We start from the raw sequence: 26,577 nt of genomic DNA, 5'->3' as shown, positions 1-26,577 counted from the left end.
AGCACCTCTACATTTGTATAAATACAGACTTAGAATAGGTGAATCAGCACTGACAAGCTTTTGTCATCTTCCATGGGAAGCTACTATTTTTAGTGTATTATTATAATCAGTAGCATCACTCACGCGTATTTATAAAGGCATGAAAGAATGCCCGTACGTGTTTCTAAATAGTCAATGTATAGTAACGGCCATATGCTGCAAGTGAGCAAAAATAAAGCTTCAACACTCTGGCTTCCAAAACATTATATGAAGCTTTTGGTGGGATCTTTGCATCTAAGAAATGCAAAGCAGAGGGAAAATTTCTTCTTCTAGTCAAGAGAAACAAACCTAAAGACTTCAGGATGCCAGCCTCACAGTGAAATTGCATCGTTTCCATTGAGGTCTAACACAGTGACCAGTCAGGTTTGTGAGAGCTCTGCCACTAGCTCCAGGACTGCTGGGTTGGGTGTGCAATAAAAGCAGCAGCTATTTTTGTGAGAGTTTTTGCATGGACAGTTTGGGTTGATGGGGTGTGTGTGCTTGCACATCTCCTGGGGCTCCTGGAGGAACCCCATCGGAGGTGCTCTACAAATGCAGAGCTCTTCCCAGAGTCACTACAGTGGGACTGTTTGAAATTCTGGGGTCTGCCATCAAAGAAAAAGTGAGAGGAAAGATGTTGTCTGCTGGCGACTCTGCTTATGAACAGAGATCGTAACTGTTTTGATCTGGCTCTGCGAAGGTCTGGCTGTATGTGCTTATCCTGGCTTTTTTGTATGGAACTCCTTGAGTTTAAAGTCACTTAAAAAACAGTAAGTGGTAGTGTTTTTTTAGTTTTACTGACTGTATTCGTGTCGCAGTCAAGCCTGCACTGATGCACCCTGGGATTTTCACAAATTCAGCACCTTGCAAGATAATGCCTGAATGTAAATTTCTGCTCTTAATTAAGTTCAGCCCTTTGATTGAAATTAATTGCGCTTCTGAATTTTGTGCAGACGTGGTACAAAGCAGGTGGAAGAGGATGAAAAAGAAGGCTCTTGACAAGGTGCCTTTAGCAACTCCTGATGCTGCTGCGTGACTCTGGGTCCCTAAATCCCATTCTAATGTGGAGAAGCATCCGCGTTGTGTACAGAGACAGATGCTTATGTATCAGCTTTGTATATGGAGTCAAATGCTTATATATCAGCTTACATGGGTTGGGCTGTAGGAAGGGGATGTTCTGCCCAGCACTCCCAGAGCAAAATCAGCTGGGCAGGAGGTTGCTTAGGCAGCTTCAAATTTATAAAAATACATTAAAATATACAAATACATGCTGCATGGCTATTGCCATTGCTCTTTATGGAAGAGAAAAGTGTATGGTTACACTTTTCATCCTTGGACCTTGCTCTTTCTTGGCAGCTTCCAGCATTTTCCTCACTCTCTTGTTTCCCTTCTCCCAGTGCCCAGTGGAAAAAAATAAATTGTAACCAGTGTGATCAGCTCAAAGCAAAACAAATGTTATTTATTAGAGTTCTCCTGTGGTCTATAGACGTCTGACTATAAAATAACTGGAGATTTTTCTGCTAACTGGAAGTGTGATGCTCTGAGACAATTTCCAGGCAGAAGATATTTTCAGCTGAGCTTTATTTACGTCAGCATAGTGATTTGCAATATTAGTGTTTAGAGTGAGGCAGCAGTTGTTTTAATTAGACTTCCTTTTCTTTTCTGTTAGCAAAAGCATTTAATGATGCTGTGACTAAGTTCCCTCAGCTTCACGTGTCGAGATGCCTTTTCCTTTTGAAGGGAAGGCTCCCACCTCCTTTGGGGGCATGCTGTCTGCTCTCAAGCGAGGGAACAGCCCCAGGTATGAGGCATGCATCCTCAGGGTTTCTTTTCCCTCCTCTGATTGAATTCTTGTGTCATAATTTAGCACGATGCAGAGTCCTTAGTTTGGGGGAAGAGATGTGTGCCATGCTTGCCTATCTGAGCGTAGCACCTTTCAGAGTATAACTCTTCACTGGGCTTAGTGCTCTCCCAAGAAGCTCACTGCTTCCAACTCTTCCAGGAGGTGGGAGTGGGTACAGAGGACTCATTACAGCAAGAGTCTCTTATAGATGTTCCACTGCCATCAAGATCAGAAATACTCCTTTAAAGAGAGAATGAGGAAGGGAATACCACAAAGCCACACTCTGGATATCAAACTGATTTTTTGGGTTTTTTTTTCCCTTTTCTAGTAGGAGGATATGCTTGGTGACACAGCTTCCTAGAAGTGCCCACAGAGGTTGTAGAGACTCCTTCATGAAGATCTTCAGAAGCCATCTGGATGTGGGCCTGGGCACCCTGTTGTGGGTGTCCCTACTGCAGTAGGAGTTGGGCTGCATGGGCCCAGAGGTCCTCGGCAACATCTGATGCTGTGCAGTGTCATTTCCACTTTCTCTCTCAACACTCTCCATGCAGTGACCTCTGTGAGCCATGCACAGAGGGCTGCTGGATGTCCCCTGTGTGACCCTGCTTCTGCGCAACATCTGTAATGTGTGCAGGTTGCCCTGAAAACCCATAGGTGATACCAGATAGTGAGCATCAACAATGTTTGAGTGTCAGAAGTGATGACACTTTTTGGGTGTAATTTACTTAATGCTATTTTCCACTACAACTTTCATAATTTAGGGAAAATACAACAAACCAAAATACACATTTGGTTTGTTTCATATTTGGCTTTGTATGGAAAACGAGACAATTAAAAGTTGTACATTGGTACAACATGGCTGGATAGATACTGTGGACAGACTCTCCTTATGTTTTAATTCTCAATTTTTCTGCATTTACGGACCACCTTCACTACTTTATTATGTTGCATATTTTTTTTCTGGTTTGCAAAAACATATGGAAATGGTGAGAAGTTCAGAGACCGCTTTCGGCTGAGGATGTTTAAGTGCCTTGAGAAGAGCGTCCTGAGCCTTACAGGGCAGTGTAGCAAAGGATTATGCAGAACCAACAGAGGAGTACTGGCTGAAAGTCTCCCTTCCAGACTCACAAATGCCTTTTGCCAAAAATTTTGATATAAATGCATACAACAGTCAGTTTTAACTACTCATCATTTTGAAGTCACTGTATCTGTTCTCTTCTTTACTTGCAGCTGAACCTAATGGAAGATTTTAAAGCAAGCAAAGTGTAAAAATGGTAGCTGAAGCAAATGTTGAGTTACTTCATGGGAAGGCACAAGCACTGGTCTGGATGGGTGGGCAAAATGTATTGATTATTCACAACCTTATATTTTAGTGACCACTGAATACAAAGAATGTAGTTTGGTTCATTTTGCTTTTCTTAAAGAAAAGGACTAATTTTTGGTGAAGGTCCTCTGGACGGTTATTCATCCCCATAACAGAATTGTGCTACAGAGTTTTGAGAATGGTGCTGAAGGCTGGAAATCAAAGTCAAAGAAGCAAGCTTGGAAAGCTTGCAGTAAGCTGGAGTTGTTATTTCCATGGCTTCTCCCCAATGGCATTAGATTTGAGCCTTGCCCTACTGCGTGGTCATCAGACAACTTCATATGGTGAAGTCAGAGTGTTAAATATGTTTATAAAATGTAAAATAAAGTATAGTTCTCCCAAGTGAGCGTTAGCAGCAGTTATGGGTCCACAGATAGTGTTTGTTTTTCTCTCATCATTTCGCAGTATCCCAATTGTTAAAATAAACCACTGCTCTCGATTTTTAGAAGCGATCTTACAGTTTAGGAGCCTGTATCTGAAATAACAAATTAACCACTCACTGCAGAACACCAAAATGAAAACAGCAGTGTGTAACTTGGACCCAGTGGCCACCAGCTGCACCTCATCTTGCTAATCTTCAGCTTTTTTTAATTTTTTTTTTTTTCCCTTAAAGCAGGGGCTTTTAAGAGTTAAGTTACACAACTCTCTTTTTATTTTTAAAGTGAGTAGATTCCTTGTGGTGTTGTTGAGAATGATAAATTGATACCACATGTTGCTCCCAGACAAAAAAGACTCTGTGTTGCAGTGGAAGCACTTGCAGCTGGTGTCTGAGTTAATGGCCGGGCTCCACAAGGTAAACACAGTTTGGAAGAGGCTGAAGCAGACATGGGCAGGAGGAATGAGGGGGGATTTTCTCTGTTTTGAAGGCTTGAGCATTTGCTGTTTTGGCCTGGCCACAGTTGTGTACTGAAGTAATGCGTGGCCTAAGCTTTTTCAAGAGCCTCATTTATAAGTTTGCATCAAACCGGGTATTTGGCGCCTTGGAAATGTTTGAATGTCGTCTCAGGGAGCTTATATGTTCACACTTGTACCAAAATACCAAGAGAGCTGCTGGGCATGCCAGCACCCTTTCTCATAATGCCTTCCGCTCAGGGCTTGGTGGCTTGGTTTCCTCACCACAAAAGCTGTCTGGGAGAAGTCTTACCACATGATCTCTCAGCGCCCATGGCAGAGGGACGCCAAGGCAGGTCTCTGCCATCCTGTCCTCTTGCCACATCACTGCCATCCCTTTCTCTACTGCCCACCCTAGTGATACCATTGCTCAGCCTTGTAATGCCGTCCCCTGACACCTTCCCCTTCTGCTGTGCCTAGATGTGCTCCTCTCCACCTCACTGCTGTCCCCTTCTCAGACATCTTAGTCCTTTCCTTTCCCCTTTCCTACTGCTCTGCCCCCTTCATGTTCAGCTTCCTTCCTCCCCAGCAGGGACACTCCTGCCTGTCCATCTTCCTCTCAGTCTTGCACACCACCTGACATCTGTTAGTGGCATGTAATACTCTGCACAGATGTATGTTTTTTTTTTAAAAGAGAATTTGCAGTAACCTCTCAGCAGCTGGCAGCTGAGCATTGCCTTCATGCAGCATCCTCTACTCATGCCACATCTGCCCCATCTCATGTGTTCCTCTGTTCTCAGTCTTCCTTGTCTTCAGGAACAATAACTCCTTTCTGCAGGTCCCCTTCAATAGGGGCTGGGACCCAGCTGGGCACCGTATGGTATGCTCTTGATCTTATCTGCAAGAATCACAGTCTTGGTAGGGCATGCAGCTTACTTCAAGACGAATATAAATAGTAACGCTAATAAAGGGAGGAGCTCATCATATTTCTTTTCTGCTCTGCTCTTGTACTGTCCTCATGTTGTAGCCATCATTGGTATCTGAGCTCTTTCCAAGGTGTCTGCGGCCTGGCTAGCATCTGTCCCATATGGTCTCCAGGACAGATTCATGGGCGTTCCTCTATAGATCTTTTAAAGTTTCTTGTTGTATTTTGGCATGAAATAATGTGTTTTGTTTCAGTCATTGTGGCCTAATCTTTCTTCCAAATAAGCTGGAGACAAATCCCCATCAATTTGAGCAGCAGCGGGTCCAAATCACAAACTGTACTTTCTTTGCTTCCCCAGTTCCTCTGTGGTGTGTCGCAAGGTCACGTTCCTAATGCAGTGAGAAAAAGTTGTCCCACAGGCTTATCCTATATTTTAAGCAGTCATGAACATTCTCCAGTGGTTCAGAAACAGGTAGAAAGCCCAATTATTTCCTTCCAGATTGCAGCCCTGTAGCCCAGCACAACAGCTTTCACTCCTGCGAATTCTGGGTCTCAGTGATTTCTCTAGCAAAGTTCATATGTGGAAGGATAACAGGATCCAGCCATAATTTGATTTGGCAGGGCACCCAACACATGGAGAAACCAAAAACTGAGATACTGTTGCTGAAGAGGTCAGCATGGGAGGCTGTATGAAAGAAGTGGGTTTTAAGGCACTGTTTGAACAGAGGGTGGAGATGAGGTACACAGAAATAAATTGGCCCGTAATTATGCTTAGCAAAACAGTCTTCCTACAGGAGAAAAGTAAAGAAAAACAGAAGCTGGAGCATAAATGGCATATTGCATAATGTAAAGGAAAACAAACTGCTTGGATTTTTCATAACCACCAATTTTCAGTGCAAAAGTATTATTACACTCTTTTATTATTTTTGTAATACCAACAGTGAGCAAAAAGATGTAATAAGAAAATTACACACGTGCATACATACACACTCATAGAAGAGCCCTCATCCTGAAATGCTCTTCAATTTTACAGTTTTACCAACTGACCATTTAGGATTTTGCCTGGTTTTAGACCAGATGTTACAATAGTGCAGCAGAAATTCATGAGAAGACCAAAGGTTGCAAAGTTAGCTGATGGCGCTTGGCTGACTGTTTTTATGTTTGAAGCTATATGGCAGGCTGCGTGTCCCACCTCAGGTCTTTCTTCTCTGTTTTTTTGAGATACATATACATGTATTTTCATTTGTAGCTACCACTGTGCTGTTAATTCTTATATCCAGCATTTTTAGGTTGAGTGCATCACGGTGTTTGGCGTGGTGTTCTAGATCTGGTTGTTGTAATCCTGCCACTGGGAGAGATCCCATATTTTCACATACAGTTGCCACAATGGATGAATATAAAAGCTGCCTGAATTGAAGCAGCACAAACCGGAATATCGGGAAAGATTTAAAAACAACAAAATAAAACAGTCAGCAGTCTCCAGGCACTTGGGAAGAACCTGAGAAAGTTAGCAGTGGTGCCTGATTATTTGAAATTAGAAACAGACTTCTACCAGGCTCAAAATATCACTTAAAATGTCAACAGCTAAATAATAAAAGGCTCTTCCTCTCCTTAGACTGAAGAACGATGATGCTGCACCTCAGTCCAACATACTATAATGGCATTACAGTCTCTTGGAAGTAGACAAGTTTACAGCTGAAACGCTAACCCAAACTTGTCTCGAGTGTGTCTGCAAAGCCTTGTCTGCTGTTCTGTGCAAATTGTTTAAAACAAAGCAGTTGTTATTTTGAACTGTAGTCAATATGATTTCTCTTTTCATTAAGTGATAATCACAAATGCGTCTGCTGTCTGCGTGTGAGAAGAATTTCAGGCGTGTTTTCCATTTCACAATCTGACAAAAACCACAACACTTAGCGGGAAAAAGGCATCTTATACCGAGAATTGTTTAAAAAAAAAGCTGGGCTGTTTTTCTTTATACATCCAGTGTGTCTCCAGTTCACTTATGTCAAACATCCATTTATCCCAGCGCTACAAGCATTGAGATGCTTGCGAATGATGTGTTGATTGACATATTCTTTGTCCATTTAAACCTGGAATTTCTTCAGTGCTTTGTAAATGAAGGATGCTTATGCCAGATGGATTGGCAGTGCTGTGATCCTGTTGACTTTATGCTTTTAAAGCATGCTGGTAGAACAAATGTATTTTTATCCTCGATAGCTGCTATTTGCCAAAATTAAAAAAGAAAAACAAACAAAAAAAAACCTCGTTCAACTTTTTAAACTTGATCATCTTTAACGTGCAGGAATAGCGTAACACTTATGTCAAAAGGATATGGCATCACTCCAAAAATATTTGCCTTACACATGAGAAAAAAAGTCCAATCCTCTGGAAGCATTTCAGTAGCCAGTACTACTTGCGTGTCCTTTTTTGAGCTGTATTTTAAGCCCAGCAGCAGTAGGTTGAACAGAGTGGGATTTTCATTTCAGTTATTCTGTATAAATCTGGTGTGGTTTCATTAGGGCTACTGTGGGCTGGTTTTTTCTGCCACTTGGTTTGGGGTGATGATCGCTGGTGTGGCTTTCAGACTGGGGATGTCGCTGACTTGAGCAAGGCTGTGAATGTACCTCCCTGTGTGTAGCGTGGGGTGTGCAACTGTGTGCAGCCTCATACAGCAGCTTACAGGGACAAGAGTATCACTGTGTGCTGTGTCATGTCACGTTTTGAAGATTGTGAGGATACTATAGTGTGGGGACAGCTGGCTGGCTGCCGTGGTACAGGCGTAATTCTGGTGTACCTCATCAAGAGAGAAAGCGCAGCTTATGCACAGTGTGCCCGTGGGAGAGGAGCAGCAGCACATGAAGTTTGCTCAAGAATTAGAATAAATACACAAACACACATGCCGATGAAGAATTAAAAAGACATTTGCCAAGGCTGCAGTGAGTGTGACTACTGGTCCAGTCAGATTTCGGCAATGACTTTACACGTTTTGTTTCATGGAGCTGATGGCAAGATTGCTGATAATGTAGAGGTTTGTCCTGAGTTGAAAGGGGAGAAGTGCATCTCCCTCAAGTCAGGTACTGTTAAGTGACTTAAGGGCACGTGCAGCAGCCTCTGGTTTCATCCATATCCCAGGAGAGGGGAGTTCTTGGCAAAGAGGACCTAGACATTCTGTTCCCTTGTTCTGATAATCCCAACTGTCTCTTCTAGCTCCTTATAGGCTCTGTTCCTTAGGATGCAGCTTCTGGGGTATAAGGGCAGGTTGCAGGAATGCCCAGCTACTGCAGGCATGGCACCTGCTGACTAGCAGCACGCAGGCAAGGTGCTCTCACGCTCCAGCCTTCCCATTTCCATCACCCAAGAAAACGTAGTGATGTCCAGGAGGGCCCAGTGTTTTGATTCATGTCATTTTCCTGTGATGTTGGTGTTGCGATTGAGATTTGGAGTAGCAAAAGCAGTGCTGGTCTTGACATGTTGTTTTCTTCCTTTCCTGCAGAATTCAATCCGGCACAACTTGTCGCTCCACAGCCGATTCATCAGGGTGCAAAATGAAGGCACTGGGAAGAGCTCCTGGTGGATGATCAATCCAGATGGTGGAAAAGTTGGCAAGGCGCCCCGGAGACGCGCCGTGTCTATGGACAACAGCAACAAATACACAAAGAGTAGAGGGCGGGCAGCGAAGAAAAAGGCAGCTCTGCAGACTGCCCAGGAGGCGAGTGAGGACAGTCCTTCACAGCTCTCCAAGTGGCCGGGGAGCCCGACTTCCCGCAGCAGTGATGAGCTGGATGCCTGGACAGATTTTCGCTCCCGGACCAATTCGAACGCCAGTACAATAAGTGGGCGCTTGTCGCCGATTTTGGCGAGCACCGAGCTGGATGATGTTCAAGATGATGACGCTCCACTTTCTCCCATGCTGTACAGTAGCCCTTCGAGCTTGTCCCCCTCGGTAAACAAACCATGCACTGTGGAGTTGCCTAGGTTGACTGATATGGCTGGGACAATGAATTTGAACGATGGACTGACGGATAACCTCATGGATGACCTCTTGGACAATATAACACTCCCTTCCTCCCAGCAGTCGCCCACAGGAGGAATAATGCAGAGAAGCTCCAGTTTTCCGTATGGTTCCAAAGGTTCAGGGCTGGGCTCCCCCTCGAGTAGTTTCAACAACGCCGTGTTTGGGCCATCGTCCCTGAATTCCCTCCGCCAGTCGCCCATGCAGACTATTCAGGAGAACAAGCAGGCTACCTTCTCTTCCATTTCTCATTACAACAACCAGACGCTGCAGGATCTGCTCGCCTCAGATGCACTTAGTCACAGCGATGTCATGATGACACAGTCTGACCCGCTCATGTCCCAGGCCAGCACAGCTGTGTCCGCCCAGAACTCCCGCAGGAATATAATGCTCCGCAATGACCCCATGATGTCGTTTGCTGCGCAGTCCAGTCAGGGCGGTCTGGTCAATCAGAGCCTGCCCCATCACCAGCACCAGTCTCACAGCTCTCCTCTTAGTGGCAGCCGTGCCTTGTCCAATTCCATCAGTAACATAGGCTTGAATGACTCCAACAGCTTGGGATCCAAACATCAGCAATCACCTGTCAATCAGTCTATGCAAACACTTTCTGACCCTCTCTCAGGCTCCTCTTTGTATTCCTCTAGCATGAACCTTCCGGTCATGGGACACGAGAAATTCCCAAGTGACTTAGACCTGGATATTTTCAATGGGAGCTTGGAGTGTGACATGGAGTCCATCATCCGCAGTGAACTCATGGATGCAGATGGGCTGGATTTTAACTTTGATTCCCTCATCTCAGCACAGAACGTTGTCAGTCTGAATGTGGGGAACTTCACTGGTGCTAAACAGGCTTCATCACAGAGTTGGGTACCAGGCTGAAGGATCTTTGAGGACAGGGAAAATGGGCAAACAGGTCAGTGCCCTGTAGATGTGGTAAAATGCTTGGTTTTATTGGAGTTTGCACCAACCACTTAATTGTCAGTGCACACTAATAATACTAATTTGTCATGCAATGGCTTGCTATGTTTTGGTATGCAGCAGGCACTACCAAGAAAAGCTGGGAGGTGTGGAGGGAAATTAGGCTAAACTGTAAAAGGTGTTCAGCTGTAGCACGGTCAGCACGCATCTGATGCTGTGTCCCTCTTAATTTAGATGTAAGAAATGTTAATGACAAATCAGGAAAACAAAGGTGGAATATTTGTGGGTTTCAGGAATCAGAGAGCTCCGGTTTGTCTTCTTTGAAGTCGCAACAAATGGATTCCTCTCTACAGCCAATGCCACACGTAGCTAAGCTGTGTTACACAGGGATGAGGCAGGGGCTTTGTGGTCAATAGAGAAATACTACTGCTGGGAGAAGTAAGAGTTTGCAAGATCAGTGCTTGCACCACTGTGACATACACTTAGCCAAGTGTATGTCACAGAGCTGGACTAAAATAGTTTGCTGCTGTGTATAGTAATGCTAGTGCAATTGCTTGTTTTTATTTTTTTTTAAATGTAATTCTTGCTAAAAAAAAAAAAAAAGGTAGCAAATCAAGGAATTATATTTTGAAGTAACAAAAGTAGGATCCTGGTCGCAGGAACATCCTGTTCTAAGTGCTAGAACTTTGCAAAAATGGTTGGTCCCCCACAAGACCAGAGTAGGTATCATTTCCTTTTGGACTTCACCAAGAAAATATCTCTAGGTTTGGGTTCTGACATAGGTGCTTTTCAAATGTTAGCTACCTCACATTATTTTTCTCCAGATTGCTGTGTTTTTTTTCCAGTACTTACCTGCAAGTGGGGGCATCTGAGCCTGTAAACATTGTTTCTGCCATCCTTTGTGATTCTGCAGGCTCCCACCCATACGTCTGCCTGCTTAGACACACATTCACTGACTCAAGGAATAAGTTCCATACAAAGTGCCCTTTCTCTTTTGTTTATTTATTAGTATAAGGGAGTAGATTTCAAGATATAGTAGGATAAAAGGTTGGCTATAAATTATTGAAAGTATTCTGCAAACTTCAGAACAGTGTGCAGAGTATCATTCATTCAGGCATTCATTCTTTTTGCAGCTTACTTCCAACTTTCTTATTTTCTGAGAGAGGGATGGAAAGAAATAATCCATGTCTTTTGACTTTGCTAGTGGGTGAACCTTTAATCTTTAATTGAGTTTTCATCTTTTGTTTCACAGTTAAATGTTCAGGGGGAAGCTTTGCAGTATGTGAACAGCAGTGGTGAGCCTCCTGAATATCTCCCTATGTGTCTGGAGTACCCCCAAAATGTGTGCTGATCTGCTGGCTGTAAGGGAGGACAGAACTGCTCAGGACTCTTTGATGTAGCAATTATGCAGAGCTTCCTTGCTCCAGTGGAGTCAGTGGTTTGTGCAGTACTTTCTCTTCCAGGCAAATGATTTCCTCTGATTCTTTCACATCACTCTGGAAAGGGGAGCACTGTGGGGTGAGGTTGGGAGGTAGGCTGTAGAGGATGCTGCATTCCACTGTCCATGCATTGTGGCAAGGCTAGGGTGCCAGCTGAGTTCTTCTGTTTTTTCAGTTCCAGTGCTTGATCATTTAAGAAAGAAAAGGAAAAAAAAAGAAAAGTGATTCATGAGCCATAAAGCAGAACCTCGCGTCAGGTCACCTTTGTTGTCTCCTCCTCCAAGTGCATGAGCTGTTGGAATTTAGAAACCCATTTTTGTCCAAGGTGAAGCATCCAGCAGTACAATATGCTTAAAAAAAAGAGATGTAATTGACAGCTTTGTATGACACACAAAAAGGCAATCTCCTGTTTCAGTACAATTGTGTGCTGTGTGTAGATACAAGGTGGTGGGGAGACCCAGAAGCAGCAGGGAGGTGCAGTATCAGCCACCTCCTTGCAGCAGTTCCCCACTGCCTCTTCACTCTATCCTGTGCCACACAGGGAGAGCATGGCCACCCCAGTCCTTCTCAGGGTGTGCCTTAGAGGAGAGGAACCCATATATGTGTAGGTGAGAAGCCTCATTTTGGGGGATGGAGTTGTTGAGGAAATGGCTCTCCTCAATGAATTATTGACCAGTCATCTGTGTCAGCCTCTTCCTCTTTAAAAGAAAATCAACTACATTCTGTTAACTGGGGAAGGCAAAGGCCTATGCAGACTGCCACCATGATGAGTTAGGTGTCTATAGCCACTGGCTGCACATAAGCCTTTGCATGTTCACCAGCTCCCACTGTTCTGGCTCTTTGCCTGCGAGGCTTGCCATTTCCAGCCTTTCAGCAGGCCTTAATTGGTGCTCATAAAAGAATTTGGTTGGTTGGTTTTTCCTCTTGCACGAAAGAAAGGAAAAATCAATATGCTTTTGTTCTTACCTCATTCACACAGCAGTAATTCCCCCATTAAGCTAGTTGAGGCCTCTGTTCCCCTACCTGCACTTACTTCCCAAGAGCACTGTATCTGCCCTCCACTCACACAGATAATCACTGGGTTGTGCTTTCTGCTTGCTTGTCAATACACAAATCACAGAATCATAGGGGTTTGGAAGGGACTGCTGGAGGTCATCTAGTCGTTATTCCCTAACCTCTCTCCAGGATACCTGGTGTTTTTACATCCCGTTCTGCTAGTGTTCCCATCACATGGTGCTTAGCTCTGTGTCCCTCTCAGCCAGTGGAGCTGAAGGAATTTGGTGTTTGCTAAGGGTAACCTCAAGCAAACTGATGGGGAGGGCAATGGGAAATTTCACAGTTGCCTGGAATGTCATGAGCTGGTGATCAGCGATCACTTTAGCAGCGTCTCCTGTGGCGTCAGAACTTCCCGAAGAAGCTCTATTTACCTCTGTTCCTTCAGTGATCCAGCTTACAGGAGAGCCCCACAACCAACTGTGCTGCCAGGGCTTGGAAGGGGTGCAGGGCGGCTCCATGCAAGTAGGGCAGGAACTTCTTGAGCTGGTTTTGCTGCCTGCAAAACTCATCGAGCTGCATCTCCTGGGAGAGGTTTTAATGTGCCATTTAGCTGGATCCCTCTGGGCGCTGCAGCAGAGTTGTGTGAAGCCACGCTGACTTGTTTGGAAATAGAAGCAAAATACAGCACAGAGCATTTAGAGGCACTTATTCAACCCGAGCATCACTGAAGTCCCAAGTCATCTTACTGTGACAGTACAGCTTGCAAGCTACTAATAGAAATGTCCTGAATTTGTTCACAGAATTTGGTGGTTAACATCTCTGATAAAGCGAATTCTCAAGAAACATAGTAAAGTGCCCGTTTGTATTTCACTAGTCCACATCTGTTTGGACTGCTTGCTGTTTTATTAATTTCCATTCAACCTGTTTCTGGATGAAATTCATACTAAAGACAAATCCATAGGTCTGAGGATAACAACACTGAGTAAAAGTACATCTTAAAAGGTTATTCCACATGAAGAGATCTCTCTTTGGGCGCAGTCTGTCCTAATGGAATCAGGGCACCCTGACTAGACAACATACCATGAGGAAGATGGTTTTTATTCTTTTTCAGAAACCATTTCTACCTGTTAGAGCTGACCTATGGAGACTGGAGCCGGTGAGCCTGCTGCCTGAGAGCCCCCATGGCTTCAGTGCCGTGGCCCTTCTTCCTCCTCTCTTAGCTTCAGTAAATGAGGTCTTGGGCAGGGCTGGCAGGTTTCCTGTGTGGAGTCAAGATAGGGCTTTAACCTTGAAGGAAGGAAATTCAAGAGGAGCAAATTCTTCTGCTTCATTTCTAACAGGTTAGTGGTTAAGGAGGCGGCACGCTTTTAGCGTTTCAGTGTTGTTTCAGCCAGCCTAAGTTTTGAAAGGTGGTTTTGTGACTGGTCAAACATCACTCACACCAAGCTCAGCCTTTGAACAAAAATATGTGTGTGGAAAACTCTGTGTTGCACTGAGAACAGGGGTCTCATTATCTCCAGGGAAGACTTGCCCCAAGCAGGATCCTCACTCCCCGAGGGCCGGTCCCATGCTTGCAGGGGTGCTTCAGCTTTCCCTTGCACAGAAAGCTGCCTCTGCTGCTGCCACCTCACACACAGCTGGGCCTCAGTCCCTACAGCTCCCAGCTCGGCTTCAGAAGGTCTGTGTCACCTGTGGCAGCCCTGTGTAGCAGGATTCCCAGGCCTGGCCAAGTGAGCCAGGGTGATGCCTATTGAACCTTTGCTCAGCTGGAGTGAGTGCAGTGAGAGCCAGTGTATGGATGCTGTGAGTCCCTTGCTCCTCTGGAAGTACTTTGCTAAGCTCTTGGCTTAGAGTTTTATTAGCTGAGGGAAAAGGTCTATAAACGGACAGAATTCTGTCCACAGACTTGTGTTGTGAGTGAAGGATGGCTGAAGCCAAGATATTGGTCTGGTCATGTGGTTTGGGCGTTCTTCTGTTTTTGTGACAGATATATATATATATTTCAGTGCCTCATGCTTTGTCATGTGATTCAGCAGCAATAATTAGGCAGAAACTTGCTGTCCCTGCAGATGCCAAGATTACAGCATGACATACTCTCACCAGATGACAGCACAAACTGATATTTTTAGAACAGCCCGCATCGACTGGTCTCCCCAGTGCTTTCCTCCCTGCATCAGCAGCACTCGGGTTTTATTACAGAACGAGTCTTTGCAAATTGTCTTTTTCATGTGAATGAGCTGTTGTGATTGTTCAGAGCTGTGGATCAGCATTGGTCCCGTATTGTGCTGTTGCCTGATAGCTGGAATGCTTACAGGTGGTTTGTTTTTTCCCATCCATCTTTTGATGGATGGCCCCATCTGAGCAATTCAGTGCTCAGCCGCAGTGAAGAATGAGAGCCACAGAGCTTTGAGTCTTATGTTCCTGACAGGCAGAGAGCGCAGGTACGATGTGGGCAGAGGGGAAGCACATAGCTGCGTGGTGCTGTGGGTTAATAGCCAGCCTTTATTGCCTGGTCCATAGAGGAAGGATGGATGCTCACAGCCTCCCTGAGGCTCCGTGCTGGTGGTGAAGAGCACGTCTCCAGCAGGATGGTCACATCAAAGTTGCCCCTCTGTGAGGCACATGGGGACACTGGCCCCATTAAATCAGGTACCAGCAGTTGGGTGGTGGGACCGCTCTGCCTTAGTCTGGTTTGTGGGGCCATTTAATCAGCTTTTCCGCTCAGATTACCACATGGGGCAGCCGTTGCTGGGGCCTGGCAGAGCAGACATCTGTTGAGCAGTAAGAGGACGGAGGTGTGGCTCAGCTAAAGGAGGCTGCTATGGCAATGGTTGTCTGCGATTGCTGAGGGGGAAAAAGGACAGTTTCCTGGAGGATGCTGTGGAGAACAGCATGTGATCATGCACTTTTTCAGCTGGTTTGAGATCTTGCCTCTTGTTTTTCCCTGCGCTGATTCCTTTTGCAAACAGCTTCTTCCAGCTTCCATAGATAACTATTTTGTACAAACATAGAGATCTGGTTTTGAGGAAATGCCTTCCCTCTCTTGCCTTATTCTGACTCTCCTAAGTCATGACAGAGGAGGTTCTTTCTTATATCAACTTGGTGAAAATCTTCATGAATGATCAACACGAGCATTGTTGACCTGTACTTGGCAGAGAAAAATAAACGCTCTATGAGGACACTCAGAAAAAGAGTACATAGCAGGACCCCACAGTGCTGTAAACCTTTAATTCAATATGTTTCCTGTCAGGTAGGTATCCTTTACTCTGCAGTTCAGAGACCGACATTTGTTCTCCAGATTCAAAGGCATGAGCAAATATCTCCTCCATTTTTGTATTGTACACTCCCGTGTACAGCAGTTACCCATCTTTTTCTTTGAACAGAAGAGGTATCTTTACCAGTGCTCTTAAGTACTCATAGAAAGCATTGTTATTCAGGCAATTTAGCAAGCATTTTTTGCCTTCATCCTCCATATAGTTAACTTTCACTAGTCCAACAGCATCTTGCTTAAATATGCTGTGTTGAGCACAGGTCCTTCAGGAGACCTCCTCAGATCCGTGAAGGGAGGACAGGATAAAATTTACCATAAAATATTAGTAGGAAGCATGGAGACACTTTAGGAGATGATGCCTTGTATCTAATCTCTTCTTCATTGGCCAGGGCAGAGGTTTGAATCCAGCCTGATGCAATGGTTCTCAAAGGCAATTGGTTATCAGCAGTGCTTGTGCAGGAAAGCCAGCATCACTGCACAGTGACATATCTGGAGGTGTAAAAACAAGTGTCGCAGCATATGGTCTTTTTGTATGGGCAACAACACAGTGACATATGTAGTGTCGTCTGTATGAGCTTGCTCCTCTTGCAAGCAAGTGCAGAATTTCCTGTGAATTAGGTTGTTCAGTATCAGGTCCCAGTACATAAGGAAAACCCCAATCTGTTTTTCTTTTCAAGTGTGTGAATATGGGTGGGCCAGTTTCTCTCTGGATGTCTCTTTTTGTACCCATCTGTAAAATGGGTAGAAGGGACCTTGCCCAGCTAGGTGAAGTGAACTGACCAAAGGAGTGATGGACTCTGTTACTGGAAATAGCCCAGGTGTGCCTTGACAGGGTCCTGAGTAACCTAACCTAAGGTTCAACAGAAGATTGGTCCAAATGATGTTCAGAAGTTCCCTTCACAGCCTAGATTTTTCTGTGTTTCTGTGAGAAGTTTTTCTAAAGCTTCATCAACGGTTGTGAAAATTCAGCTTTTTTTTTAACCTGTTCACATGCATAAAAAGATGATAATCTAGTAATGATTTGATTACATTTGATCTATGTTCTACAGAAAAAATAGAACAAAGAGTAAAATTTCTTCTGTTTCTTCTGTTTTACCTCATTGTCAAACAGACATTATAAAGTGCATGGCAAGGTACATGTAGATTTAGATGACTTAAGTGGTGAGTTATATAGAGATAAAGTCATTTATGCTATGCAGTCTGGTTTAAATCTTCACAGAGGCTTACTCTGTACGAAATGAAAAGACAGGCTTTGGCATTTGGCAAAGTTGTGAATTTCTGTGGTGCTGCAAGTTGCTTATTGTTCAGGAGCAAGCAGCAGTGGCATTACAGACATGACAAACAGCATTGGCCTCTGCAAAGGGAGAGAAGGTAGAGGAAGGTCCATCAGGATAACACATCATTAGTCATAGATTCACAGGATCATTAAGGTTGAGAAAGACCACTAAGACCATCTAATCCAACCACCAGCCCATCCCCACCATACCAATAACCACATCTGTCAGGGCTACATTTCCATATTTCTTGAACACCTCCACCACCTCCTTGGGCGGTCTGTGCCATTGCCTCACTGTGCTTTCTGAGAAGAATTTTTTCCTAATATCCAACCTGAGTTATGGCACCTCACGACAGTCCTTAGCAAGACTTTTATTGCAGAGTTGACACAGGGAGAAAGAATGATCTGACATCTTCAGTTACGTTTACTTCCAAAATATTTGGTTGTCTGCTATGGTTTGCAATGTGTTCTGGAGTGAAAAGGCAGCAACAGAAGGAAAAGATACACTTTTGTGCTTTACATGCCTGTGCAATACCAGCACAGCAAATTTTTAGCTCCCATATGCCCTAGTTCTGTGCTGCTTTCTTAGTCTTTCCATTTTTCTGCTCTTGCTCTCTGCCCACCAGTCTGAACCAGGAATATTTTTTTTTCTGAGTACAATTCAAAGAGAAAAAGTGAAGACGCAACATGACCGGAAGTTCAGACCTTCGAAAGAAATTGCATGAAGTTGCCAAATCTTTTCTTTTCCTTCGACTTCATATCCTGACTTCAGCACTGCGTTTTGGCACACATGTGCATGCTAAGCCCAAAAGGTACCACCACAGAGTCAGCATTTCTATTTTTCGTTCTTCTTTTGTCCAGAGAAGTTGTGGAGGTCTTGGGAAGTATTCAAGGCCAGTCTGGATGGGGCATGTTGCAGCCTGGTCTAGTGGGTGGCAACATTGCCCATGGCATGGGTGGTGGAACTGGATGATCTTTAAGGTCGCTTCCAACCCAAACCATTCTGTGATTTATGAAAAATGACACTCTGCAACTTTGTCATTATAGAAAGCCACAACAGTTATTTTCCTTGTTCAATTCTAACAAATGTTTTGTATTCTTCAGTGTTGAGCTGTGAAAACCTATGGCTGAATATTAACTTAAGGAAAAAGCTGAAATCATTCCTACGGTGTTCCTTCTTGAGTCTACTCCATTTTAGAGAAGCTGTTCTGCTGGGGGTGATGACACAAGCAGGAGTCAGAGGCACCAAATCAAATGCACATTTGTCACTGAAGGACACACATTTCCTTCACAACGTTTCCATCCTGAGTCTCTGGCCTGCTACTTGTAAAAGGCATTATTGGGATTTCCTGTCCCTGCTGAGTGGTACCCAGGGAAAATGCTTGTTTTACAGGCCTTGAGTGTAGTGTTTTTCAAGATGCAGTCCACTCATCAAGCCTTCTAGCCAAATGAGGAGATATTCAGTAGGCTTCTTTATGGAGAAGCAGTGTGTTGATGGTACAGTTCTTGGAACTATGATAATGTGAAGGAGTACATCACTTTTCTTTTTGCAGATCCGTGTTATGTGGCTTACTGATAAACATACCGGCAGTGTACATCATCTGTACCTTGCCCTTGAGGAGCATCACTGCATCCATCACCTTTGCAATCTGAACAAATTTCCAATGCTGTGTAATTGGCACAGGTGGAAATCAAAGGGAGAAAACAAAATGGAGCAGATGATCCTTCAGAGCTTCTGTAATGGTCTAATAAATGCTGTAGGGCTTGGGAGACGACTTTCCCCTTAGGTGATGGTATGAAACAGAGCTTAGGAAATGTGATGGTGAGGAGGGAAACCACAACTAACAGGTGGACAAGAGTAAAGCAAGGGTAGCATTTGTAGCAGGTCAATAGCAAAGTAGAGGATAGGAGGGTGTAGGAAGGGACAGAATGTGATCATCTTATCTCCCACATAACTGCTTACAAACTGAAGAACTGAGAAATACAGAAATCTTTGGGTTTTGTTTTATGCTCTTCCATAGAATAGGATAAGCAGATTTAGCATCTAAAGCTCAGAATGTCTGTGGGAAGTGATAAAGCAAGAGTTCATCTTGAGCTACCCCTAATTTAATGCTTTTTCTGTTTCTCTTTTAAAGTGTTCATTTTCACCAACCACATGCATGTGTGGTTCCATAAGCTGTAGTTTCATAAAGTCCTTTGGCTTCTTGTGATGTCCAGCAGATGTGCTTCTTGTGAAGTCCAGTGTCTCTGTACCCAAGGGATCAAGACAGAGTGGAATTGCCCTTACTTCAAGTGCATGCCTGTGAGCCAAAGAGCCCAAATATCAGCTCTGTTGTGAGAGCTGCACAACCTCCAGCTGTTGCCATCACGCTGCTTTTGAGCGCTGCTCTCTTCAGACTGGGGGTGACGTTGTGGACACTGAGCTTTTCCAGCAGCCATTGGGAGCATGAGAAATCCTAGTAGTGGCTGGAGCTGCTGGAGCTAGGGTGGGAGAGAGCTGGGCGGTTGTGGTGGAGGACCACCCGTGTATGGAGGTGTAGCTGGAATTTTCACTTCCTTGCCTGATACGGCTTTCATTGCTGTGTAATAGTGGGCAACTAACACCAGGTTGACAGAGGCTTTTTGTGGTGAGACAGAAAGTGAGAGTGTGTGGGTCTATTATGGGCTGTAATGAGGTAATTTAAAGGTACAGTGGTTAAGATTTTGATCTGCTTCTTTCCATTTTTTAATCCCTTTGCAAAGTCTGTGTAAACAGAGCAGTGAGAACTGAACGTGTTTCGGTTCTGCTATGAGTGAGTTCCACCTCTGCTGTGCATTTCCTTGGGTTAAGCCTCAATCTCCTGGACGTTTGTGCAGTGTGAGGGACTGGTGTTCTCAGAAGGTAACATCAGGCAGTGCCACTTACATAGGTTATGCTTGTGAACATCTGTCTTTCACTTTTATCTCTCGTCACACAGGAATATTTTGTCACATATTTCATAGGATAATATCGTACGTACATTTTTAATCCAAATAGTAAACGCTACTCTGGTACTTCAGAGTTCCTGTACTCCTTTCCTTTTAATTATAAGCTCCATCTGAAGTCAGCAGGACTCACGTTCATCCCGTGCTTAGCTTAGCTGGCTGCCCTGTAGGACCTGCCCAGCTTGATGCTGCAGTGCACGATGCTGAACCCATCCTTCTGATGAGCTCAGTGAGCTGGCACATTGGGAAGCCACCAGCTTCCAGCCTCAGTGCCATGGCTGCAGTGAGAAGTGGGGGAGCACAGCCCTGCAAAGGGCAGCTGTTCATTTGTTCCACAAAAAAATCCACTGCTGGGTTACACTGGGAGTTACCAGGCCCGTCTGGTAACCGGGGATCTCCTGGTGACCTTGTTGTGGCCATGGAGACACACACACCAAATGGAATTGTTGCCAGGCAGTCACATTAGCAAAGGGCTAGCATTAATTTACTCTTTGGAAACGAAGAAATCAATATGTTGATCCAGTCGGAAATCCCTTTATTCATAAAACAGTCTACCCCAAAACCCTGCACGTAATTAAGGCTAAAGCCAAATTTTGTTTGGGTGAAAAATGCAATCTGTCTGTTCCCTAAGCCACTCTGAATGAAGTTCTCCCCTAATGGCACAGGGAGCAGCTGTCATACTGTTGCTCTAATAACCATCAGACAAAATGATTAAATTTCCATCAATCATTTAGCATTATCAGAATAGATCATTTTAATAAAATGTTATCATAGGATCAGTCCCTGGAACCTTAAAAAGGAGAAGCCTCAGAATAGTCTGTGCAGTAATGGAGTCATCTCACAAGAGCCTTTTTGTAATGCTGGGAGATTTCCTTCGCAGGAGCTGCTCTCCCAGATTAATCCAGCAGTCCCCCTAAATCCATGGTTTTTCCTGAGGGTGGCTGATACCAGGCTTTCCAGAGAGAAAAAACATTCCTGTAATTGACTCAGATTACTTTGTGGTTTCAGCAAGGGTCCTCATCTTCTTGCACAGTAGAAAAAAATGAGTCATTCATCTCAGGGAAAGTCCTCAAAAGGTTTTAGGTGATGGGGACTGAGTCCAGAGTTCATAAGCCGGGTCTTCAAGGAATCACGTGCTAAGCAATACAGATGGCTATCATATGGGATTCCTAAAGATATGAAAGGATTTCATGGAAATGTTTAAATGTATATATTTTTCAAAAACCCTTTGAGGTGCCTACCTGTATCCTTAAGCCTCTGCCCACCTTTAAAAACCTGACCTTTGACGTGTTGAAATGTTCACGTTTCATGGAGAACAGTCCAACCCAAAATTGGTGGCTCCTTGCTGCTGCTTTTGAGCAGCATTCTTCAGCTGTCGTTCAGGACTGGCATTTGTCACATACTGACAGATTTGTCCAGCCTCTTGGTGATGGTGAGAGCTCTAGGTGATGGAGAGGGTGATCATGAAAGATCTCCAGAAGGTGAAGGATCCTTCCATGCTTCACCTGGAAATATGCATGGCAAGTAGATGATGTTCTGGGCTTCTTTACTTAGACTTTGCCATTAGCCAGAAAAGAAAGACACACAGACTGTGGCAAGAGATAAACGTTTTTATGAGGGATAATGGTGTAAACTTATCCTTTGCTATGCACTTGAAGCTTCTGGATGAAAACAAAATTGCTTGTCAGTGTAATCTGGGTTTGGAGCTTTGCTCAGTTGGCTTTTTGTTATTGTTTTGTAGGGTTTTTTTCCCCTACATGTAGCAATCTCACTGTCTTTTCTTCTTTTTCTTCTTTCTTTCCAGACCCTCAAACTGACACGAGATGTAAGAGAACCCTTTGCCAAATCTGCTGTCAGCAAGTGGACAGTGATACTGTTTACAGCTTACGACGTTTGTGAACCCTGCATTATTTTCCTAACAAAACAGACTGTTAAAAGGCCCCTTATCTGAGTGAAGATCCTCTTTTTTTTTTTTCTTCTTCCTTTTCTTTGGAATTGAACTCATTTTGAAGTATGCAAAATCTTCCTTTTCTGGATGGCCAAGCACCTGCTGTGGAGACAATGTTCAGCACCATCCTGTTGAGAACACACTGTGTAGCCTTTACAGTAGTTACTTGTCAATGAGTATGTGGTGTTTCAATATATTAATGGTTTATGGGATGTTTTAAGTTGGCTTTTCTTTTTGGAGGTTTTCCCTGTCCGCCCACCCTCCTCCCTGCAACCTCCAGTTTGATTTCCATAGATTTTTGACCATTTTTGCTTTCTCTCAGTGGGGAATCTGAAACACTGCATACATGCAAGGAAACGATCATAACCTAACGTTGCTCAGATGTCAGGGCTCTCCAGATAGACACCGTTCATGATACCAACCAGCCTACCAAATTCCAGAGAGAGGTGATTCGTGTGGTCCTTTTGCTTGTTGGGTTGGTTTGTTTGTTAATTTCTCATTCTTTCCTTAAACTTAATGGTACGGCCCCGTTTTCTGTAAGCATCAAGCCAGAGTTGATTGCAAAGCCAGGGAAACCAGCGAGGCAGACCTCCCGGCTGGTGCTGGTGAGGATGGACTGACCACAGGTGCTGCTGCCTTCGCTGCCGTGGGATCCTGCTTGCTGCCCACTGGAGCAGGCTCACCTCCTGCCTTACGTTAGCAGGGCTGCCACAGGTAGCATGGTGAGAACTTTTAGGCTGAGCTGCCCCTCTGCTGCCAGACATATTGAGCGTATAACCACCTGTAAAGAGCTGTCTGAGAAGCAAAAATAAAGGGAAATACTCTCCTTTGCAGGAAAGGTGAGCGAACAGGCTGTGTGCATCAGCAAGTTGATCGCAGCGGCAGCACTGGGTGTCCAAGCACAGATCGTTGCAGTGTGTGTTATTGCATCAGTGATCCTTTTTTTTTTCTTTTTCTTTTTTTTTTTTTGACATATCCTTGATGATTTTTTTCCTTCTCATTGTATATAATCCATTGCAGAAGAAGCAGCAAGAGAGGGAATGGTAAGGTGACAGTATCATGCAAATGGCTTTTCATATGAGCATAGATTGTAACAGGATTAATGACACTGAAAGACAAGGCAGTTTTATATATTTTGCTTCTTAAGATTTTCTTTTGTAAAATGAATAATAATAATAATGAATAAAAGGTATGGTGCTGTATAGATCCTCTCTATAATCTGGAAAGTTTGATTACTTTTTATTAGTATCGTGGGGGGAGGGATACAAAAAAAGAGGGGATAACACCAATGGTACATAAGAACTTGGTATGAAGACGTTCTGAATAGGACAGTGTATACATAATTCTCCAAAGTGATATATGAAGCTTTTTTCTTTGCATAAAGGCATTATGCATATAAATATATAAATATATTTTATTATGTACAGAAATGGATCATTATGCATGGATGTTAGGAAAACCAACTAGCATTTTAACCCAAAGTTTCAGTGCATGAATTGCCACCGGTCCGTGTACCATGCAATGTGGAGTGACTCCCTCTCGCCACTGCCACCGCACACACACAGTCATGCACACCCACGCGAGCGCTCATGGGTCCTTCCTCGCTCCTCAATTTCCAGGTCCCCAAGGTGATATTGGTGAAATAACAGCTCCCCGTGTGATGGAAGTTTTGTTTCGTAACGTAACCCCCTCATGCTCACAGTGTTCTCGTAAAGATGCACCTCTTGGTTTCATCCCGCACTTATGACTGTGTAAACTCTGTGCAGTTGTGGTTGTTGTTGCCCTGTAGCATATCAACTTTTCCAAGTAGCCAAGGGTTTATCATTCTCGTTTCTAAAAAAAAAAAAGGAGACTTTTATTTTCACAGTCACTTGGTCAATTTGTCAGCATAGGGACTAGGTGATTAAATCCACGGGAGGTAGCTGACACTTGCTGCCCATCTCCATATTCAAGGAGGTTGGTTATTAGCAGACACTAGTGTGCCGCAGGACACCAGGCCTAGGTGTCACTTTGCTTATCAGTCCAACTGCAGACGCTTCTTAACAAAATCAGTCAAGGGCTTCCCTGCAAGCCTCCTGGCGCACCCCAAAATGTGAGTGCACACCAAAGGCCTGTCCTCTGGTGCTCCTTCCCCAGGCAGCTCTGTGGTGGCTGCCCGAGTCTGGGCTTGTCCCCATACCCTGAGGATTTGGCCACCAGCAGAGCTCCATGTACAGGTGATGTCCGCAGTGAGGCCCGGGGCCTTCCCAAAGGCCACCTGCCAGGTGTCTGGTGCATATGGGCAGCACCAGTATTGATGTTGTGGTGGATGGCTGAGATGACAAAAACCCATTGTTTGGTTTTGTTCCTTTGTGCGGATGCAGTTCTTGTCCAGTGCAAGGGAAGGCCCCTTAGTCTAAAACAGCCTGCGGCAATTTGTGCTCTGCCAGGGCAGCCTTGTTACATTGAACTCAGAGCTAGCTCACACTGGCATAAATAGAGAGAAAAACATGGTCCGCTCTGTTCAGAAAATGGAGACAATTGATTTGGAGACAGCCAGTCAATGGCAGAGAAAGTTTTTTGTTTTTTTTTTTAATTAAAAGCATTAGCAGCTGAAAGGCTTAATCTACCTCCCAGCAATGTCAAGGAGAGCATTTCCGTTGGCGTATCTAGGCCACGTTGGGCCCCTGTGCTGGAGACTATCTCAGCACTAGCTGAAGAGGGATGGATTTGGACAACCTCTTCAGTTTGGTTTGGTTTCTGTTGCTCATTTTTGCGGCCAAAACTTTCAAACTGAAGTGCCTCACGTCAGGCATCGAAAGTCTGGGACATGGATGTGGTGTCATGGGGCTGGCACTTCTCAAATCACGCAGAGGTGCCTGCTGCCCCCCAGGGCCACCTCGTCCGCATGCTGAGGTGCCTAAAAATTGCTCTCGTGTCCAGAGGTGCTGAAAAATAACTGCGTCTTGCTGAACCCAAGGGTCACTTGTGTAGGTGTCAAAGTAAGGCTTAAAATAATAGTAAATTTGGGGAAGCCACCTTTTGAAAACTTTGGCCTTTGAGTTTTTGAATATTCTTCTGCATAATTTTCCTTCTGAAAGCACATAAAACAGATGAAGGCCCAGAACAATTACACCGGTGTCGTTTAAACAAACGCTTTACAAAAGGTCTATAAAGGTGGCACTGATGCAGTTCTTAGTCATAGTTTTTTGGGTTTATTTAATGATTTTATAAGTTTTTTTCTCACAAGAATAATTGGATGGTTGGCCACCGCCTAACTCCAGAAATTTTTGTGCCACTGATTCAAAAATATAACCTTTTAGATCATGTATTTCTCTCAAATGACGTCATTGCTTGGCAATCAGTGTCCTGCAATTGTTTTTAGTACACAATATTCATTAGGAGTTGCCAACAGATACGAAGGGGGACCAGATACATTTTGTTCCTATGGGTTGGAAAAATGGATTGTACATTTGGCTTCACATGTTTAACTTTTTTTAAAAAAAGTTGCATGATTGGAAAAAATATGTATACAGTATCTGTAAAACTGTTTTATCTGTTTTCGTTTCAAGCCATGTAAATTGGAAGAATATTAAATCCACAGCCTTAGCGCGCATGGCCGTCTTTACATACCGAAGAGCTGAACAGTTTATACTTTTCATTTGGGCTATCTTGTACTTTCATTTGAAAGCAGACACTCTCATGTTGCAGTCTTACTGAGGATTTTATAAAATAATTTTAAAAAATTAAAAAAAAAGAAAAAAAAGAAAAAAAAAAAGATGCTGCCCTGGATGAATATATTACCTTACTACACAGAGATTGGAAGGAAGTTTGTTTTGGAGCAAAACCTGCCCCTTTCCAAACGAAGTAGAGACGCAGTGCTTACTCCACTTGGTGTTAGTAGATATTGCCTTGTGTATTCCATTTTAAATTGTAATCTAGTTTGTAAAAGAGATGGTGACGCATGTAAATAAAGCATAATGGATCTCTACGTTGCAGATTTGCCTTTGCTGTTTTGTTGTGTGACGGACATCTAAATGCAGGACCTGGAAAGGGGGCTGGGAGGGGACCCCAGGGTGGCATGGGTCCATAAGGTATGCACAAGGTCCTGTGGCTCTGCAGAGGCATTTCCAGGAGGGCTGCCAGTGACTTAGCATCCCTTCCACTGCAGACAGCATGCTACATGGAGTTAACAAAACCATCCATTCTAGAGCAGCTGCCGAGGCGGGGAGTGTTGCACAGTGGGACCTGGTCTGTTAGCAGTATGTGAGGGAGATAGGGGAGCAAGTGGGGATGGGATCCCTTCGCAAAGAGGTGAGCGTGGAGCAGCAGAGCAGCAAAGGTGCCAGGTAAGGAAGGTGAGACAAACCCTGCACGCTCGCCTGATAGAGAAAGTCCTTCTGACATCTTGCCTGGGTCAGCCTGTCACTGGTGGGTGTCCCCTGGGATGATACTGCATTTCCCTCTTGCAGCCCAGCTCACTATTCCCAGGAGAAAATCAGCCCAGCTGCAACGCAGCCAGAAGAGTTGTGTCCCCCTGGGCTTGGCTGGGTTTCAAACTGTGTTTGAAATATGTCTGGAGTACTTGAAACCATCCGTTTGGGATTTGGGATAAGAAAACCAGCAGCCTGACTCAGCAGAAAGCCGTATTGACGGTGCTGGCCAAGGCGCAGGAGAGCGTGATGAGAAACATGAGACACATCAGCAAGCACTGCTCTCCTGCCCTGATGGGAAGCCACAGATGTGTATGGTTTTGGAAGTTGTTTTTCAAAAGCAAATGATGATTCCAAGAAA

General features: G+C 44.3%; 1 protein-coding gene across 1 annotated transcript in view; it reads left to right on the top strand.

Moving 5' to 3' along the window:
• The window catches only part of FOXO3 (forkhead box O3), an 85,295-nt gene extending 59,514 nt beyond the window's left edge, over nt 1-25,781 (top strand). The window contains exons 2-3 of the mRNA XM_085217537.1: nt 8,474-9,905; nt 21,661-25,781. Of these exons, the coding sequence (XP_085073663.1) occupies nt 8,474-9,871 (1,398 nt within the window). The 3' untranslated portion in view covers nt 9,872-9,905; nt 21,661-25,781. The remainder of the gene's footprint in view (nt 1-8,473; nt 9,906-21,660) is intronic.
• Nucleotides 25,782-26,577: the final 796 nt, after the last annotated feature.

The sequence above is a fragment of the Meleagris gallopavo genome, chromosome 2 (genome assembly GCF_905368555.1).
Source record: "Meleagris gallopavo chromosome 2, MGAL_WU_HG_1.1, whole genome shotgun sequence".
In the NCBI taxonomy this organism is placed as follows: Eukaryota; Metazoa; Chordata; class Aves; order Galliformes; family Phasianidae; genus Meleagris; species Meleagris gallopavo.
The sequence above is the reverse complement of the archived record's forward strand: the minus strand, read 5'-3'. Positions and strand labels throughout refer to the sequence as shown.